The sequence below is a fragment of the Crocuta crocuta genome, unplaced genomic scaffold (genome assembly GCF_008692635.1).
Source record: "Crocuta crocuta isolate KB4526 unplaced genomic scaffold, BGI_CrCroc_1.0 scaffold48, whole genome shotgun sequence".
In the NCBI taxonomy this organism is placed as follows: domain Eukaryota; kingdom Metazoa; phylum Chordata; class Mammalia; order Carnivora; family Hyaenidae; genus Crocuta; species Crocuta crocuta.
This window is the reverse complement of record NW_027533089.1, coordinates 3,618,238-3,639,716: the sequence shown is the minus strand read 5'-3', so window position 1 is coordinate 3,639,716 and position 21,479 is coordinate 3,618,238. Positions and strand designations below refer to the sequence as shown.

Genomic DNA, 21,479 nt, shown 5'->3' with positions numbered 1-21,479 from the left:
CAAATTAGTTTGATATGTGACTATGTATGTGTGTGAATCTAAGAATCTATCCTACAGAAATATTCCCCTTTTAACCAAAGAGATAATGTACAAAAATGTTTGCAAAAGGGGTTTTTTTTTTCATGCTGGCAAAAAAAAAAAACAAAAAACAAAAAGGCAAGCTAGATGTCTCTCATTAATAGAATAAATCATGAAACATACATTATTTTTAGGATAGAATGCAGGTGTAAAAACAAATAGAAATAACTAAGAAATTTGATAAAACAGATAACATAGAAATCCTTATCTCAATGAAATAAGTATTTAGGCCACAGACTACAACTCAATAATTTCCAAAAAGAAATAATTATTCAGGATACAGATTATATTATCTATCCATAACGCAACAAAACAAAAAATTAACAACAAAGCCTAGGTAAAAAATGACCCACCTAGATACTTCTAAAACTACTCTTCTAAATAACCCTTGGGTTAAATAGGAAATAAAAATTTAATTTTATTTAAACTACCCTCAAAGGGTTATTAAGAATCAGTAAATTTTTTTTTAAATTTTTTTCAATGTTTTATTTATTTCTAAGAGACAGAGAGAGACACAGCATGAGGGTCAGAGAGAGAGGGAGACACAGAATCCGAAGCAGGCTCCAGGCTCTGAGCCAGCCATCAGCAGAGCCTGACGCGGGGCTCAAACCTACAAACCATGAGATCATGACCTGAGCCAAAGTTGGAAGCTTAACTGACTGAGCCACCAGGCGCCCCGGAAATCAAAATTTTAAAGTCTTCTCTAACAATGAAGGCACTTCATATCAAAATATATGTGATACAATCAAGGTACTATTCAAAAGAGTCTTTTATCATCTTAAAAGAATTTCCTTTAAAAGAAAAAACAAAGTATTGAAATAATCATGTAATTCAAGAGGTGTTTACAACAAAATATAACCAAGGAAACCAGAAAGGAAGATTGATTAAAACTAAAGGTAGACATTAACAAACTAGTAAGTCTAAAAATCAGGAAAATCAAGTCTGCAAAAGGCCAATAAAATTGAGTTTTTGGCAAGTCTGACTACAAGGTAAAAAGAAAGAACACAAACAGTATTAGAAACACAAAGTGTGGCATGGCTGCCAATATAGAAGACACTCTTTAAAATTATACAAAAATGCTACATAAAACTTTAAGTCAGCCAGAAGAATTTTTTAATTGAAATGAAACATGAATTTCTAGAAAAATCTAGAATTATAAAACTTCATCAAAGAAATAGTAGTATCTCTGGAGGGTAATAACTGTGGAAGAATTTTTTTCATTAGTCAAATATTTCCACCTCTAAAGGCTCAGACAGTTATGTGGATGAGTTCTAATATACAATATAAAAATTCTTTTTAGGGGCGCCTGGGTGGCTTAGTCGGTTAAGCGTCCGACTTTCGCTTAGGTCATGATCTCGCGGTTCGTGGGTTCGAGCCCCGCGTCAGGCTCTGTGCTGACTGCCAGCTCAGAGCCTGGAGCCTGTTTCAGTCTGTGACTCCCTCTCTCTCTGACCCTCCCCTGCTCACGCTGTCTCTCTCTCTCTCTCCTAGAAATAAATAAAACATTTTTAAAAAAAATTCTTTTTAACTTTAAAAACTCTCATTTATTTAAGCTCTTCTAGAATTCATTCTATGAGATTAGCATAACACTGAAACCAAAACTAGGCAGGCATGCGGGCACATATGTGCACGCACACATATATACGCGTACACACACACACACACACACACACACACAATCCCACAACCAAAGACCAAAATCAACTACAAATATACATGCAAAAAGTTTAAATAAAATGTTAGTGTTTCAAATCGATTGTGCATTAAGAGAATTATAGAGGTGCCTGTGTGGCTCAGTCAGTTAAGCGTCCAACTTAGGCTCAGGTCATTATTTCTCAGTTTGTGGGTTTGAGCCCCAAACCGTGCTCTGTGATGACAGCTCAGAGCCTGGAGCTTGCTTTGGATTCTGTTGTCTCCCTCTCTTTTCCCCTCTCCCACTCACACTCTGTCTCTCTCTCTCTCTCTCTCAAAAATAAATAAACATTTTTTAAAAAAAGAGAGTATTCTAAAACATGGCCAAGCAAGGTTTATCCCAGGAAAGCAAGGGCCATCCGCCATACTGAAGTCTATAAAAGTAATGATAAAATATTATCTTAATTACTGCCTGACAGATATCTGATGAAAGTCAGCACATGTTCTTGACATGAACTGTGTAGTTAGGAAACAATCATTTCCTAAGCACCATAAAAGTTATCCACCAAGAAAATACAATAAACATGACACAAGATGGAATATCAAAAGCATTCCTGTCAAAATCAGGAAGTAGACAAGAATTCTTGCTAGTCCACATATTTCTGGCAGAAATAAATAATACAATGAAACAAGAAAAAAGTGAGGGCTATTTAACCTTGTCATTATTTACATAAATATGATGTTTATCTAGAAAATCCAAAATAATCGGGGTGCCTGGGTGGTTCAGTCGGTTAAGCGTCCAGCTTCAGCTCAGGTCATAATCTCACGGTTCGTGGGTTCAAGCCCCGCATCGGGCTCTGTGCTGATGGCTAGCTCAGAGCCTGGAGCCTGTTTCAGATTCTGTATCTCCCCTCTCTCTGACCCTCCCCTGCTCACGCTGTCTCTCTCTCTCTCAGAAATAAATGCTAAAAACACTTAATTAAAAAAACATTAAAACAAAATAATCAAGTGGAAAGCTAGATGGCTACATTCAAGATAAACATTCAAAAATCAATAGCGTTGCTATACACCAACATATTTAAAAACTGTAAGAAAAATAATCTCACTCAAAATAGTTTGTATTAGTAGTCTATAAAATACATAGAAACAAAGTAACAAAAAATATATAAGCCTTATATGAAGACTTAAAAAAAAAATCACAGGATTTTAATCAATAGAATATCCAGTATACTCCTGGATAGAAAGACTCACTTTAGCCAAGACATCGATTATTAATTAATTCATCTAAAATTAATCTAAAATTTCATTGCAATTCCAATCACAACCCCAACAGGATTTTTAATGGAATCTGACAATCATTTCTAAAGTTTATCTAGAAGAACAGATACATAACAAAGAGGCAAAAATTCCTGAAAAAGGCAGCCACGAAGGAAATCATGCTCTATCAAAATTCATAACCTATTATAAAGCTATAGTAATTTCAACTGGTACAATAATACACTAATCGAAAAATAAACTACAACTAGTTTGATTGATTGATAGATGTTTGATAGATGATAAAGAGGCTTTTGAAGCAGCAGAGATAAAATGAACTATTCAAAAAATGGTGTTAGGACAACTGATTATTCATTTCACAAATAGTATTATATCATGGCTTGTTTAAAACAGAGAAGATCAGAGATAAAGCAGGAAACAAGAAAAGTTTTATGTAATGAATACCTAGAGAAGATAGTCAAGAAGAAAGAGATAATAACTATAAGGAATTATACTAAATTAGCAGAGCGGCAGTGATGAAAACCAGACCACATTCTCAATAGCCTGAGAGTCATCTGGAAGAAAGTGTTTTTAAACACTGATTCACTGAAGAGCCATGAGCTGAGCAAGAACTTAACCTTCATTAAAGCAGAAGTCCATTATAATTTTGGAGTTCTTTTGTATGGCTCTATTATAATTCTGAATTTCTGATCTAAGGCAGGTTGAGTTCGTGTTTAATACAAGGTTCTACAGTATTATGTGACATATGGGATTCCTAAATTGCTACAATAACTGGTCATGTAATAACAGGGTCTCCAGTTCATCAATTATTTAAATTGGTAGATTTCCTAATTGTGAATTACTTATTCACCCAAATGAATTCTATCATTTCACATGACTGCTTATCTCATGATAGGACAATGTCAGCATTCTAGGGAGGGAAACAGTATTAGAAAAAGGTTTCAAATGGATTTTACTGAAATTGGGTACATTTTACATTTATAAGAGTTACAGAGATTGTATGATGGCTTTGAAAAATGGTTTCAACCTCACAAAGTCTCATTGCTTTTAAGCATACTGCAATTTATAAATGGTTCACATACATATAACTAGATAACAGAAGAGACAATGATTTATGTGGCAATTGTACATTATTCCCTAATACAAGAGTACTGGAAAGTTTATTGCCTAAAGCATAAATGTCTATGTTTGGAATTTTTTTTCTCCTTGAGGTTTTGTTTTGCTTTTTTGCTTTGCATTCCACCAGTTTAAAAAAAAAAACAAAAAAACAAAAACTGAGTCTGCACTCCCAACATATGTATACTTGGGTTAATAAATGTATTTGTGTACTATCGTTTTAATGCATTATGAACACTAAAATATATTACAATAGAAAATGTTTAAGATGAGATGAGATAAAATCAAATCTACATACAAAGTTCTGGTCTTGTTCCTTGGTTCCCTGGACTGCCTTACAACGTATACACACCTTATTTGGGAGAACGTTGTCCTAGAGCAGTAAGTTATCAAACCACAGTATACAAAATAATCACGTGGGATGCTGGTTAAAAATGCAGACTCACGGGGCGCCTGGGTGGCTGAGTTGGTTAAGCGTCCAACTCCTGGTTTCAGCTCAGGTCATGATCTCACAGTTTCACAGATTTGAGCCCCACATCGGGCTCTCCACTGACAGCACGAAGCCTGCTTAAGATTCTCTCTCTCTCCCTCTCTCTCTGTCCTCCCCCACTTGTGCAATCTCTGTCTCTCTCAAAAATAAATAAACTTTTTAAAAAATGCAGATTCCAAACATCAACAACAGAGATTCAGTGGGTCTAAGATGGAGTTCAGGAATCTGCATCTTTTAGCAATCACTCCAAGTGATGTTGAAGTTGTTTGAGGCCACATTTTTTTTTTTATGTTTTTATTTATTTCTAGGAGAGAGAGAGAGACAGCGTGAGCAGGAGAGGGTCAGAGAGAGAGGGAGTCACAGACTGAAACAGGCTCCAGGCTTGAGCTGCCAGTCAGCACAGAGCCCGACGCGGGGCTCGAACCCACGAACCGCGAGATCATGACCTAAGCAAAGTCGGACGCTCAACCGACTAAGCCACCCAGGCGCCCCGAGGCCACATTTTGAGAAAACACCACAAAAGGCAATGCAGATTCTCTCCCCCGTGCCATCAGCACAGCAACACCAGCAGGAGAGGAAGATACAACAATGCTCTATTCTGCACACACGTTATCCAGGAATGAGCTTTTTCTGGGGAAATATTAGAACTGTCACTTAAAATACTGTTTCTGTAAGAAAATGCATTCCAGTTTCTACAGTGCTGACCTAAGAAGAAATTTTTGGCATTCTCATACACACACACCCCCACACACTATTTATTATATAATAGAATTCATCCACTTACATGAAACTGCTTTTCTTCTAAAGTGTAACATCTTTGGGGCGCCCGGGTGGCTTAGTCGGTTAAGCGTCCAGCTNTTGCCTAGCAATTTAAGACATCCATTTGCATCAATAATCACTTATGAAGCATCTGTAACATACCAGGCATGAAAGGAAGCAGCTTGGTATGATGGAAAGGGCATGGCTTCCATAAGCGGAACAGCCTAGGGCTTAATTTCTGACTTAATTTCTTACTTGTTAAATTTGGAACAAGTTACTTAACCTTTCTAGGTTCCAGTTTTCTAATCTCTAAAATGGTCAATATACTGTCTATTTACAGAGCCTCTGTGAAAAATAAACAAGATTTGTGTAATGCACACAATAAGCGACAGCTGTAATAATACCTGCACTTTAGTGGTATCTCTTTAAAACCACACATATGTGACCTTTTCCTCATTAAAAATTCAATTTCTACATTTCCCATGTTCAAAAGTGTTGACTACATAGGCTCTGAGGTCAAAGAATTTGGATTCAAATTCCAACTCTACCATTCACTCATCTGGGCCAATTACTTAACCGCTCCTAAGCCTCAGTTTCCTCTGGGATGAAACAGGGATAATAATAGTACATATCTAATACAATATTATGAAGATAAAAATGAAGACTCTAACTATAGTGCTTAGCCAGTGACTGGCGCTCATTAAGCACTGAGTAATTTTTATTCATTATCACTTAACCAAGAAATGATTTTCAAGCCATATTTGCTGATGCTCGTGCAAATAAGAATACATGATTTGACTAAGATAACTATACATATCACCTAAAACTAAATCTACAGATATTCCTGAATTTTCTCGTAACACTGCGTAGACATTTTATCCTGCTTCAAAACCATTGTATCCCCTTTACCTAGAGTATAAATCTAAACAACATGATAGAATATGCAAGGCTTTTCACAACTCTACCTGCACCACATTTCTTCCTCTTCTTTACCTCACTCCCTAACCTCCCATTCTATATGCCCGGCTTCTCACCATTTTCAAAAGAAGTTCTGGTCTCAGAGTTTGGGCACAGTATTATCTCCCAAGACAGGAGTCACTAAATACTACCTTGCCATTTCTTGTAGTTCTTCAAAACATCATTAGCCAAGACCTAAAACAAAATCTTTATTAGATTTTACTATGTGTTACAATACAAGGGCTCCTGGGTGGCTCAGTTGGTTAAACATCTGACTCTTGATTTTGGCTCAGGTCATGATCTCATGGTTTTATGAATTCAAGCCCCACATCAGGCTCTTTGCTGGGAGCATGGAGCCTGCTTGGGATTCTCTGTCTCCCTCTCTCTGCCCCTCTCCACTTGCACCATCTCTGTCTCTCTCAAAATAAATAAATAAAATTTAAAAAAATTTTTAAAAATATGTGTTGCAATGCCCATCACGGGAGTCTTCTTAAGGATAAGGTAAATATTCAAACTCATAAAACTACCGTAGGCTGCACTTGGCATCAGATTCACCTAGAAAAATGTGGGCCAGGAGACACGGCACATCCGCAGAGCACTGAGAAGTATTCTCCTTCAATGGGAGATCTTATGGCACTTTATTCAGCTGTCCAGAAACTATTCTCTCTTCTCCTCCTCCACCTCCCTGGAGAAAGCTCAGGTTCAAGGTGAGATTCACATGGGACAGGTTATCCTGCAAAAGCCAATTATCTGTTGCAATAACCCTACAGTCACTGCTTATACCATCCATGCCAGGGAACTGCCAATGTCACACTTAGGGAAGCCCAAAGATATGGCTTCTTACTAGGTATTTATAGTTCTTCCTAGTCCAAATGCAGTCTGCCAGCCAGAAGTCATTTTTATCATAAGCATGTTGCTTTATAACACAGCTGACACTACTTTTATCTAGTTTCCAGGGAAACAAACTTAGAAGGCCAACCAAAGTCAAACTGTCAGGCAAAAATGGAAAAGGGTTTTGATAACTCTTTACCTACAGGTGCATATCTTTAAAAACATGAGCAATTACAGTAGTCTCTCCAGAACAAGTGGAAAAAGGAAGAAGAGAGAGGAACAAACTTCAAAAAATAGTTTTTATCAATATACGTACCATTGTCAGCTGCACCATCTGCTAAAAATATGTAGTAGCTTGTGTTTAGATCAAATCTATTCTTAACCCCAGGAAGGGTAATGTTTCTTCTGAAAGAACACTGCATAACACCATCCACCAGCCTCCAAGCCATATTCTCAAGAGCACCCTACAAACACACACAACGGGTCTTTTCAGCATTTTCCACAGATTTGCTAAAAATAAAATATGATCAAAATCCTGTTCGATTTCCTTTCCCTAAGATCTTTTGTGCATGTTTTGTCTGCTGTATCATTGTTTTTCCACTTCCTCTCTGAGGAGTACAAGAAACATTTTCTCCTGGTTTATTTGTCTTTATCCTACTTGGCAAAAACACTATTTGTACTTTGAGTCAGAACCCCACAAATCCTCTACCCAGGTTAGAAATTTTGGCAGGTGTGCTAACCCCCTCTGGGCACTAACACACAATAAAAAACACTGAAGAAACAATTAGAAAGTAATACCCTAGTGGCCAAAAGGCGATGTGCAACAAGGGAGAAGTTCCAAGCCCATGGGAATGCTCTGTAGAGAACATAACATTGTTAGGTGATGGCTGCTTCTCGGTCAGAGCTCAGTTGCTTGTCAACTGCCATGTGAAAAAAACATTTCTCTACCAGAAATAGGCCATCTTTGGCAGAGATGCCAACAAGGGGCACTGAAGACAACTGTTCAAGGCACTGAAGCAGTCTCTACCATACAGGTTCTTCATTCTCACTAGACAAGAACCTTTGTGTCATTAACCTAAGACTCTTCTTAAAAAATCTGTCTGTAAGCTTTTGAAAAGGAGCTGAGGCTTTGACCATCTTAACCATAATTTTTTTATAAGATGCAAAAAAGGATTTAAATGACACATGTAAGAATTCATCTTTTCCTGTAAGAGAAACTTACTTTGTATTTTCCAAAATGTAAAAAAAGGGGGGATGCTGGTCAAGGGTACAAAATTGCAGTTATAAAGGATGAAAGTCTAGAGCTCTAATGTATAGCATGATGACAATAGTTAAGAATGTATAGCATATAGACTATAGTTATTCTATACTTGAAATTTGCTAAGAGTAANGGAGATAACTGTAGTAGTCATTTCACTATGTATACGTATATCAAAGCATTATGTTGTATATCTTAAAGATGTACATACAATTTTATTAAACTGTATAATAGTTAATAATTTAATATATGTTAAATAAAATGATATGATATTAATAAATGTACCAATATAATAATATAACTTATTTTATATTTTTTTATATTTATGTTAAAAAGAAAGCACAGAAAAGTTTCTCCCAGCTTGTTGTAAGAAAGGAAGCCTACTGCCAAACTCACGCTCTAGCTCCACTGCTAACTGAGGATGGGGAGCTATCTCACAGCACAGTTAGGCCACTGTTGGCCACATAGCCAGAGGCAGACAAGCTGGGTGGAGGTTCCCAGAATCTTCACACCTACCCTGGAGTCCATCACAGGGTGACATCGCCCCGTCAGATGGGAAGGTTGTATATGCACAGTCTGATCTTCATGAATACACACATAAGCATCATCATCACCCTGAAAAACAATTGCAAAGAAGAAAAATTCAAAGGAATTTCAACATTTTGTTTTTTTTAAATGTCCCTAATGAAATCAAACAGTTTTTGATGCTTTTAAAACACAATTTACTGACTCAATCTTAAATGATACCATGAATTCCAGAGAACTGGCTGTCCAATTTATTAATAAAAAATAATTTTTTTGAAGAATTGAAGAAACAAACAAAAAGCGGAAACAGCCCCATAAATACAAAGAACAAACCTGATGGTTGCCAGAGGGGAGAAGGTAGGGGAATGGGCAAAATGGATGACAGGCAGTGGGAGACAGAGGCTTCCAGTTGTGGAATGAGTAAGTAACAGAATAAAAGGCAGAGCATAGGTAATATAGTCAATGGTGTCATAGTTCTGTCTGATAACAGATAGTAGCATGAAGTTTAAAATTGTTGAATCACTATGTTGTACACCTGAAACTAATGTATCGTTATGTATCAACTATACTTCAATATAAATAAATAAACAAATAAATAATTTTGTTAGAATACAAAAGCAACACAATTTCAATATAAAAATATGTTAAAATAGGGGCGCCTGGGTGGCTCAGTTGGTTAAGCATCCAAATTCGGATTCAGGTCATGATCTCACAGTTCGTGAGTTCAAGGCCCACATCGGGCTCTGTGCGNTTAATGTTTTATTTATTTCTGAGAGAGAGAGAGACAGCATGAGCAGGGGAGGATCAGAGACAGAGGAAAACACAGAATCTGAAACACACTCCAGGCTCTGAGCTGGCTGTCAGGACAGAGCCCAACGCAGGGCTCGAACCCACAATCTGTGAGATCATGACCTGAGCCGAAGTCGGATGCTTAACCAACTGAGCCACCCAGGCGCCCCTCAAACACCAGTATTAATGCTTTCATATATATTCATCCAAAACTTTTTATTTACACCCACTTTTTCACCCTAAGTGGATGGAAAATACACAGTTCTGTTACCTTTTTCCACTGAACTTACTATGAACATTGTTCTAATTATAAATAACTATAACAATATATATTATTTATTTATAAATAAATATCTATGTCCTACAATTTTTCATAACTATAAGTTCACTGCACTATTTTGGATTTGGGGAGTAACTTTTAAGGTGAACACACTAGAATCAAATATTGCTGATATTGTATACGCTCGATAGATTTACTATTACATATTCAAACTGAAGTGTCTGAACTCAAGGAGGCATTTTTTTCAGTCTACTTCTTATCTGTCCCTTAGTCTCTAATATTCCTTAGCTCTAAAAGTTAGAGTTGATTTGAAATGACTATCAGGGGACAGACTGCATCTTCAAAGTCCATTCAAGTGATGGTACAAATGAATAACCTAGATTTTAAGTTACTGTGTGTAGTTTGGGTTCTTTCACCTATTCTAAATCACTCTCCATAAACTATCTAACAAGGTCTTTTATGTGTTATAGTCACTAAACTCCTTAAACAAAGCCAACACTAGAAGTTATAACAAATTTTGTTATCAATCCCATTGATATTCTAATTCATTTTTTAAAGTTCCACTTTTGAGAACTCCCAAGTGCTTAACCTTAGCAAACCAACTATTCACTGTTACACATATTATATTCAGATCAGAATTAGCTCGACTCAAGAAATTTGGAGTCGCCATGATTTAAACCTGGAATCAAAAAGAAGAGCACACTCAGACCAAATTCAGCCCAATGCCTGTTTTGGTACAACCCACAGGCTAAGAATGATGTTTACATATCAAAATGGTTTTTTTTTTAATGTTTATTTATTTTTGAGAGAGAGAGCTTGCGAGCAGGGGTGGGGGCAGGGAGAGAGGGGGACAGAGGATCTGAAGACGGCTCTGCACTTACAGCAGCAAGGCTGATACCGCACTCAAACTCATGAACCGTGAGATCATGACCTGAGCTGAAGCTGGACACTCAGCCAACTGAGCCACCTAGATGACCTAAATGGTTGTTTTTTAATTAAAAGAAGAATATTTCATGACAAGTAAAAATACATGAAATCCAAATTTCATTGTCCACAAATAAAGTGTTATTGGAACACAGCTATGCCTATTGATTTATGGATTGTCTATTGCTGTATTAGCACTATCAAAACAGAGATGAATAGTTAGAACAGGGGCCACAGACCCACAGATTCTCAGGAGTTACTATCTGGACCTTTACAGAAAAAGGTCACTGATTTCTGATTTAAACAAACAATGTGTGTTTTCTAGACTATCAGCTACGAGGTATAAAAATTATTTTTTTATTTAAAACAATTTTTAATATAACAAAATGGTTCATTTTGAGGCAAAATGATGATAAGACAAATACCATACTAATTCCTTGTTCGTATGGAGGCAGACCTCCCAAATACTGGAATGGAGAAGAGGTAACTCTCGATTCTCACTACTCTAAAATGAAAAATATGAGAAAGCGCTATTACAACTTTAGGCTCCAAGCAATTTTCTAGAAACCCCAAGTCTGGAGCATGGAAACACACATGTAAGAAGTTCTGCATGTAAGAGAGAGTGTATCAATTGCCCAGGATGGTATCTGAAAAGAAGCAAAGATTCAATAATGGTAACTGCCTTTTTACTATTTTTGATCACCAAGAATGGGGAACACAAGAAACAGGAGGAGGGAAGATATTAAGTTCAATTTTATGGATGATGGTTTGCATTGTCCAAGAACACTCATCTGGCCAAGACCAGCTGGCCACTGGAAATCCCAATCTGAAGTACAAAAGAGGTCAGAACTGGGAGCGTTCTAAAAATTGAGCACTGAGAAACTATGTAGAAAGCAAGCTGACACTAAGCAGGACGAGGAAAGGAATAGAAGCTAATATCTAGTATGCATGCCTGATATACATTACATCATTTAACAAAGTATATGAGAGAGGGAATATGTGTAATACTTTGAAATTTAGTTAAAATTCAGACATTCGCAGGTCATTGATAACTCAGATAGGGAAAATTATACTTTTCATCAACTTTAATGAAGTTTAATACCAAAACAATTGCCATCATTGATTTATAAGTGAAACTGAAACAAGTATCAGTTAGGTTGATCAGTATTAATAACATCACATACCTTCAGTACTTAAGTTTATATTACATACTGAAAAGAAATAGCAGGTCATAAAAATATCCTAGAATTGTTTAAATAACCAAAAATAGAAATAACCCCCCAACGTAGGCAAACAGGTGTACAAATGATTTTAATCATTAAGTAAGATTGCTCTGTAAATCAACTGCACCTGCAAAATTAAGCCTTTTTTATAAACATTTTTGATGAGTACTATTCTAGAAACATCAGATTCCTAAGTAAGATAATATATCTTGAATTAGAGATAAATGCTTTTGTGCCATCTATGCCTACAACTTAGAACAGAAACAACTGGTCTACTTGTGGGCACCTCCTCACCACACTCAATACAGCACTAGTCGTTTCCTCTCGCTGACAGATTTTATGTGACCAGAAAAGGAAAAATATGAGTATACTGCTGCATGCAGTTCGGCTCTAAAGTGACTGGAATTTTTTTTACTTAAGTAACTAGAACACATATCTAAATGATACTGTATGCTACAGATGAAACTACACACTTACTCAAGGCTCCATTGTTAACCCTTGCTGGGTTCATCTTCTGAACTGTTCACACAACAAGCACTACCACCATCTTTCCTTTTTGCTTTATGGTCCCATTTTATTTTGTTAATGTTTATTTATTTATTTATTTATTTTGAGAGAGAGAGGAAGAATTCATACATGCATAAGCAGGGGAGGGGCAAAGAGAGAGGGAGAGAGAGAATTCTTAAGCATCTCCGTGCTATCAGTGCAGAGCCTGTCTTAGGGGCTTAATTTCACAAACCATGAGATTGTGACGTGAGCTGAAATCAACAGTTGGATTCTTACCTGACTGAGCCACCCAGGAGCCCCCACTTTTATTTTTTATCCAGCCTCAATATCCACCTTATGCGCCAAACTTGGTTCATTTCTGCCTGAACTGCAAATACCCAGCAGAATATGCTATAGCTCTGATGACAATTACCAAGGGCAATGGGGGAAAGGTCTTGAACTAATGCAACATCATTTGATCAAGCATAAAATTTCCCCAAGAGACAACTTTAAAAGAAGAGTCACAATTTCTTATATGTCATTTTTTAAAGCATATGACATATCTTAAATCTCATAAGGTTAAGGTCTATGTTTTGCTTAATGATAAAAGATAATGAGTGCATTCTAGAACTATATAGTAATACATGTAGGTCATCTGCATATACTGCAATGCCCTTCCCCTAAAAAAGTTACGCCTGGCTTCCTGCAATACACGCAGGCATATGAGGACCAATGCGATCAGAGTGCACTTTTAGGGAAAACATTCGTCCTTCTATCACAGAATCTCAACATTTCTTTTCTTTTTTTTGGAAATATAAGTCCCTGAAGAAGTGATAAGTTAAGTTTAAAACATGATAAGAAGAAAACTCTCTAGAAAAGACTCATTCCCTTTACTAATGTGGAAGTAAGAGGCTTTCTCCGTTTGTAGTCAGCCCTGACCTCATCACCAACTATGCTTTGAACAAGACTTAAACATGTCCTGGCCCACACTCTCCTTCCTTCCTTCTGGGAGATGAGGAAGCCTGTGCAGTGCTTCCACACCAGAGCCCAAGGCTGCCCCATCTACAGAATCACTGAATCCATTCAGCATCTCCCAGGGAGAGCGAGAATCAGCCTAAAACAAATGCTGCCTTCTGTAGATCTGACGAAGGAGCCAACCAGTAAGGAACATATTTATGCCTGGACACACCAGGTTTAACTCCTTATTTGGGATATGTACTGATGACTACCAAATTGGGGACTCCTAGAACAGCAACCCATGCTGGGATTGCTGGCCACTTGAGAAAACAAGGAGGGTATGAAAAGCATCACAAGTAGCACGAGACTTGATGCAGAGCAACTTCTCCTAACTGTACGTCAAGTTTTTATCACAAAGAGATAAACAGAGACAGAGACAGAAAGATATAGTGGCAAATCCACTATACAAATCCACTGGATATAAAGTGATTTTCCTAACTTTACACAGGACAGTCTTTCTTAGAGGCATATAATTGCACAACTGTTAAAAACATTAAATACCCAAAGATGTTTAGCTCAGAATCTGCTCTATGTTCATTTCTCCTGCCCTCCCCTTCCCCTTCCCACTTTAAGAACAATTATTTGACTCTGGAACAAACAACTAACTGCCATTGATTAGGCTCCCTCCGGTAATTTTTCTTTCAATACCACTTACGTAAGCAAGGAATACAAACCATCCATCTGTCATGAGAAAACGCAAAGGATAAATAGCCTTTACTGGGACCACTCATTTCAACCACCACTGATTGGTCATCTCGTGTGAAGGACAAGAAGAAACAGGCACGTTCCTTCTCTGGGTCACAGTTCAAAGGATTCCGAATACAGAACTTCTTGTTCCCACAATCTGAAGCACTGAACTAGAAAAATCACAGGGAGAAAAAGTCTTAATTACCAACCAAGCAGTTCGTTTCACAATGGTAAAAGAGCCACTACCCTTGAAGTACAAGTTTTAACAAGAGTATCTTTTCATAATAAAGATTCAAAGAAGGAAACAAAAGACACATCCCAAATTAGACTGTGAACTTTTAAACTTAATTAATTTTAATTAAAATTTGGAAGACACACATTAGTTGGACTATAATGTGCATGAGTATTAAAGTCCTTTTAATATACAAACTATTTCACCTCAATTATGTTCTGGAACATAGTTTCTAGTAAATTTTGAAAAATATTTTAGGGAATATTTAAGCCCACATTGACATTCTTGCCTAAGGATATCCTTGAGGTTTTAGAATGGGCTTTTAAAAAGCAAACAGACAAACTCACAAGTTTTCATATTTAGATACTGGACTCTGAACCTAGAATTCAAGTTCAAATTTGATATTAATATAAGAAAAAATGTTATTCCAATATATACTAACACTCCAAATAATAGTAATAACAATTTAGTGGAGGAGAAACAGGAACAATCTACAGTGATTTAATTCAGAGCTTTCTTGTTATGGCAAATAAGAGGATCAGTATCAAAATCTCAGCTCTTCAATTTTGAGAGCACGAATGCTCAGTCATCTTGTTAGAATGCACCAAGACGGTATATTTCAGAAGAGAGTTAAACATCACGCATCTAGATTGAATGGGGACTGTATCCAAAAACCTCTCATTTCTTCTACTCTATTGACACTTCTGGACACCCCGCATGTGGCGGGTTTTTCCCATATTAAGCAATTCTGCAATTCTCTGTGGATACCAACTGCATATCCTACTTTGCAATTCCATTCTGACACAATCTACCTGAAGTCAGTGTCCAATCCTACAAGTTAGGGGCTCAGTCCCACAAGACTGCTCCCTTCAGAGGCCAATCACAAGTTCCGGGTTCCCAATGAAGGGGACTAGAGGTTCCCATCACCCCCTCCTCAAGTTTGATAACTAGGATGGTTCACAGGACTCAAGAAAACAGGTTTCTTTCTAGATTACCAATGTATTATAATAGAATGCCACCCAGGAATGGCCAGATGGAAGAGGTGCACAGGTAGGTACGTGGTCGGGGGGGTGGAGCTCCCATGCCCTCTCTAAGGCACGGTCCTCCCAGCACCTCCATGTGTTCCGTGTCTGGGAGCTCGCTGAACCTCGTACTTTTGGGATTTTTTACGGAGCCTTCATCATGGAGGCATGATGGCTTAATGACAATTTTCAGCCCCTCACTCATCTCTGGAAAATGGAGAGTGGGAGGCATAAAGTTCCAAGTTCCTAATCATGGCTTGGTCTTTCTGGTGACCTGCCCCCATGGAGGAGCCCACCCAGGGTTACCTCATTAGAGCAGAAGACATTCCTATCAGTCAGGAAATTACAAGGGATTTAGGGGCTCTGTATCAGGGAAAGGGGCCAAAGGCCACGTATTAGCAGGAACCACAGCAGAAACCAATATTATTTCACAGGAACTTAAAGAAAAGCCACAGTAAGGGCGCCTAGGTGGCTCAGTCGGTTGAGCATCCAGGTTCGGCTCAGGTCATGATCTCATGGTTCATGGGTTTGAGCCCCATGTTGGGCTCTGTGCTGACGGCTCAGGGCCTGGAGACTGTCTTCAGATTCTGTCTCCCTCTCTCTCTCTCCCTCCCCTGCTCATGCTGTCTCTCTCTCTCAAAAATAAATAAAAAACATTAAAAAAAAGAAATAGAAAAAAAAAAGTCACAGTAGAATGGGAAAAAAAACCTAGGATGAAACTTGAATTTTGGTATCTGCTCTCCCCTTTACTCGTTTGCTGAAGAACTTAACTGTCTCTCTTCTACACCTTCAACTATACAACAGGGGCTGAATTCTGAGGTCTCTTCTAGCTCTTAACGAATGCTGTAATTCCATGACTCTGAATAAACCTTTCTATAATCAGAGATTATAAACCTGGTGTAGAGATACCATAAAAACTCTGATGAGAGCTAGTGCCTTTTATGTGAATACATGGAAAGATAATTTTGTGAACAGATTCCTCTTAGGAAGCTCAGGTCCAGACTGACTGACTGTTTACTCCCCTAAGGCAGCTATAAAATAAATAAATGTTGAGACTAAGTAAGCTAGAACTAGTCTAAATAAAAAAATCTAATTATATGGTCAAAAGTGTAACATTCATAATAATGTGATCAAGTATAATCATCATATATTGCAAAATGCAGAAGGAAAACAAAATGAGACAGTACATAAGAGTGCAAGTGCTTTATTTAGTGTTCCCTATGAGAACAAAGAGCCATAAAAAGACAAAAAAGAGAAGGAAAAGAAAAAAGGAACTAATATTTACAGGATTTATATTAAGTGCAAAGCAGTTAGAAACTTCATAATCATTACACTGTTTAATTCTCATCATGATAGTAAGAGCTGGGTATTATTATTTCTCATTTTATAGGTGAAGAAACTGAGACTTTAGGGATTAAGTAGCTTGTCCAAAGTCACACAGAAGGTAGGCAGGTCAGGATTCAGACCCAAGTTTATTCTTTTAACTATAATAACCTGCCATAAGACATTTTTCATTATATTCACTTTTGAACTAGTAAGTCTCATTTATCAGAATTTCTTTCAGTAGAACCTAATGTTTCTAATATGTACTGCCCTTTACAAGATACTTCTTTTCAGCCAGTTAGAGGGCCTAAATAGAATTCTAGCTGATGAGTTTGCAAAAGAGCTTCTGTCATTCAGCACATAGAATCCCTCAGTACTCACTGGCCTTAATGAAATCAGATCTAAGAGTTATATCACCATTTCAAGATTCTCCTTCAAATCTTGTCTAAATTTAGCTTAAGCTTTAATCTTCTTCTGCACATTTGATATTTGGCTGTACAGACTGCGTGTGAATTTCATAACCACACCTCGAACATGCAAGGTGTTGCACTCCCTTTATTCTAATCTAGAAGTCATAATGTTGCAATGAAGACTTCCTTCAGATTTCCTGCAGAGGTCTTCAAAACTCACTACCACAACCCGTACAGTTACTTTTCTGCACATTTCAGCAAGTACAGAACCACAATTTCCAAAGACACTGTTATTTTAGATCGCATTTGGTAAAACCATAAAAACGTTACTTACCGATCTGGTTAAATGGGAGATGGGAGGTAACGTTGACAAAGGTGCTACTGTAGCTTCAGGTGTTGTAAAAGGTGGTGCACTGGGTTGTGAAACTATCGGGCCAGGAATCTTCACCCAGTAGTTTTTATATTTCTCCACAACTGTGACTCTGAAATGCAGTACTAATGAGATCAAAGAGAACCCTTATTGTGACCCATTATAATCGAATCCTCCCCCCCAAAAAAAGATAAAAAAAGAAATAAACTAGGGACACACAACTTAATACTACCCAACAGTACTACTAATTTTGTCTAAGGCAAATCTCTAATGACTCTTTTACCCCATTACTAAATAAACTTTTATCGCCCTTGTTCTCTTGCTCGCTCTTGCTCTTTCTTTTCTTCTGTTCTCTCTTCCTTGTCTGCTGTTTGGGCATACTCCCAGCAAGTGCCAGATCTAAGGACTAAATTGCACAGACTTCTATCCTCTGACATAAAGAACATACTACTACTTATTGCATAGTGCACTGTTCAAATTATCTCACAGAGCATGTGTAGCAGACAGCTACCGCAAGAAGTTAGACAGAGGCTGCATCAGCAACACCAGATTACTGGCGTCATGTTCCCTTTCCACATTCCATGCAACATGCAGGTGCAAAGCTGTCTTACTGTGTGCTAGCACCTGTACAAAGTGAATCTAAACAGACAGACACGGCAGAAGACCAATTTCCCTTAAAATACACATCTCTAGGGGCACCTGGGTGGCTCAGTCCCTTAAGCATCCTGCTTCAACTCAGGTCGTGATCTCAGGGTTCATGAGTTTGAGCCCTACATTGGGCTCTCTGCTGTCAGCACACAGCCTGCTTCAGATCCTCTGTATCCTTCTCTCTCTCTCAAAAATAAACACTAAAAGGGGCGCCTGGGTGGCTTAGTCGGTTAAGCGTCCGACTTTCGCTTGGGTCATGATCTCGCGGTTCGTGGGTTCGAGCCCCGCGTCGGGCTCTGTGCTGACTGCCAGCTCAGAGCCTGGAGCCTGTTTCAGTCTGTGACTCCCTCTCTCTCTGACCCTCCCCTGCTCACGCTGTCTCTCTCTCTCTCTCCTAGAAATAAATAAAACATTAAAAAAAAAGTAAATAAAATAAATAAATAAATAAACACTAAAACATTTTTTTGATAAAAAAAAATATATATCTCTAACACCACTCAGTTATCATTACTGTTTTATGACATTCCACTTCCCCTTGCACATAGGATTAAGGGAAACAGACTTCTAATTCTACTGAATTCATAATTCTGAGGGCATGAAGTCTTACTAATCTAATCTTCAGGTTGTAACACTATAAAAATTCATCCAAATTTTAGTAATTTTTTCATATTATCATATTAAGATAAGAACAATCTAAATAAATGTATTAGTGCATACACCATATATGAAATCAAGTAAGTATTAATTAATACTTCTTAGTGTGAAGACACTGCAATATTCAATTCACTCACCAGATGTGTGTTAAGTGCCTATTATGTGCTAGGTCTTGGGCTTAGTGGAATAATCAAACAAAAAGAAAAATAGTCACTTATCATAGTAAGGTGGTGTCATTCTACACCAAACCTCTCCTATATAGGTAAATGTCCAATAGATATCAAAAATGATACAGACCATTATTTTAATTTTACTAGTTGCAGATTTGTAAGCCCTCCTACTCACAGAAACTTTATGTGATTCGGAGCATTGCTTGGAGCATTCCAGTAGACTTTAATTTTTGTTTTCTTGGATGGATTTGTGTGACTCACAGCATATCCCTGAGACAAAATGGAGAAGAACTACCATTCAGTCACTCAACAGGTGAGCATGGCTGGAACTAACGTCATTTTTCAAGGTAATCTAGCATTGCATGATGTTGGCATTCTGGTAAATACTGCTTTATTTAGAACAGGGACTCAGGTACTCAACAAGTACATGTTGGCTGGTTAATGCCAGATTGGTGGTTGGCTCTATATATAGAGTCAGCAGAAATTTAAGAACTGAAAAGAGTTATGAATCCTGGGTATGCCAATGCTGTATAATAGCCTGCTCATTATTTAATTTATACTATAAATTAGTATTTCTTCCATTAATAGCTACAAAGAGGGGCGCCTGGGTGGCTTAGTCGGTTAAGCGTCCGACTTTCGCTTAGGTCATGATCTCGCGGTTCGTGGGTTCGAGCCCCGCGTCAGGCTCTGTGCTGACTGCCAGCTCAGAGCCTGGAGCCTGTTTCAGTCTGTGACTCCCTCTCTCTCTGACCCTCCCCTGCTCACGCTGTCTCTCTCTCTCCTAGAAATAAATAAAATATTAAAAAAAAAATAGCTACAAAGAGAATCCAGGAAATTCATAAATAGAAAAAATCCTGCCTCCACATACATAGCATTATATTTTAGCAATGACCTTCCCTTGAACAATCTCATTTCCCACCCTCATTCACCTGGCAAATTCCTACTCATTCATTGAGGTCTGACATAGAGATCACCTCCTCCAGCCTATGTGTGTGTGACACCCCCTGCTATGCTTCCCACCCACCCAATGCCTCTAATTTGTCATCAAAATGTTCTACTTGTGTATCTGTCCCATATTATGTTCTACTTATGTATCATCCATCATATGTCCATATGTTCTACTTATGTGTAAGGCTCTCAGCTCTTCGAAGAACAGAAGTAAGTCTTGTTCATTACCATATCCCTTGCACAAGGATAGCTCTTGGTATAATAAATGTTCATTAAATGAATGAATGAATGAATAACAAAAATTATACTTCTGTCCCATTCTAGAATCCAATTTTCAACATTAACACCCTTTAAAAATCAATATAATAAGAGTTAATATTACATAAAATATCAAAAGCTATAAACCCTTCAAGCTACTGCCTTTTCTAAGATGCTGATCTGTAAAAATATATTGCAAATAGGAAAATTACGGGGAAAGCTTGGTCATTGTGCATCTACTTAGAATGTCTGCAAAACATGGGTAATGTCATTATCTTACAACCCTTAGCTTTTCACCTTGTAATGAAAAGATCCATGGAAACTAACATCAGTTTCAAACACAACACAAACCTGTACATCTTCACAGGTCAGAAGCTGTGACATTTGACTGTCAATCAATGTGAAGGAGCCAACAGGAGGGCCACTCACATCCTCAGCATTACATGCTTCTAAGAGAAAGCCTTTAAATGGTAGCCCCGACAAAGTAACTGAAAATAAACAAAAAGATAGTTTAAGAGGTTTAGCAACATCCCCAAAAGGAAACTGTTTAGAGGAGGCATCTCACAGTTAGAATCTAGCATATATATACACAAAACTACTCCAGGAGAGAAAATGGCAGAAATAATCCCAAAGACAAAGAAGTTCTAAACTGTGCTCCATAGGACATTCACTCAGTGAGATGTTAACAGCCATTCCAGTTCCACAGGGAAAAAAAGGTAGGTGATGGTCAGGGAGGTGTCCATGGGGCCACATTAGTTCAAAAATTGATGAATGAAAATAAATATTTGTTTCTTTACTGAAAACTCCCAAAGCCTTCAATATCCTACTATGCAGTATGAAACTCTCAATACATACAACACACAGAGTATTTCAAGCTGACTTACCTATACACTGCTTTTGTCAGAGTTTGTTAATATTTTGTATTTATGAAGTTGCAGAAAATAGTTTGTAAAACACTGTTATAGATACACTTTTGACAGTCAGCCTACCTTTCACCCAAAGAATCAGAAAAACATAAGAATTTACACTATACCAAGAAGGATAAGGGTTTATTATACCTTAAACCAGATAAGATAAACTTTGGTTTCCTCTTCTATTGAGTTAATAGTATTGTTTT

At 37.6% G+C, this 21,479-nt stretch overlaps 1 protein-coding gene across 1 annotated transcript in view; it reads right to left on the bottom strand.

Annotated features, from left to right (window-relative positions):
* FRRS1 (ferric chelate reductase 1) overlaps window positions 1–21,479 on the bottom strand; it is a 42,356-nt gene that overhangs the window by 11,004 nt on the left and 9,873 nt on the right. Inside the window, exons 3-8 of the mRNA XM_077746176.1 lie at window positions 20,714–20,850; window positions 19,332–19,426; window positions 17,649–17,796; window positions 14,315–14,497; window positions 8,913–9,011; window positions 7,455–7,602 (exon numbers count right to left, since the gene is read on the bottom strand). Coding sequence (XP_077602302.1) covers window positions 7,455–7,602; window positions 8,913–9,011; window positions 14,315–14,497; window positions 17,649–17,796; window positions 19,332–19,426; window positions 20,714–20,850 — 810 coding nt within the window. The remainder of the gene's footprint in view (window positions 1–7,454; window positions 7,603–8,912; window positions 9,012–14,314; window positions 14,498–17,648; window positions 17,797–19,331; window positions 19,427–20,713; window positions 20,851–21,479) is intronic.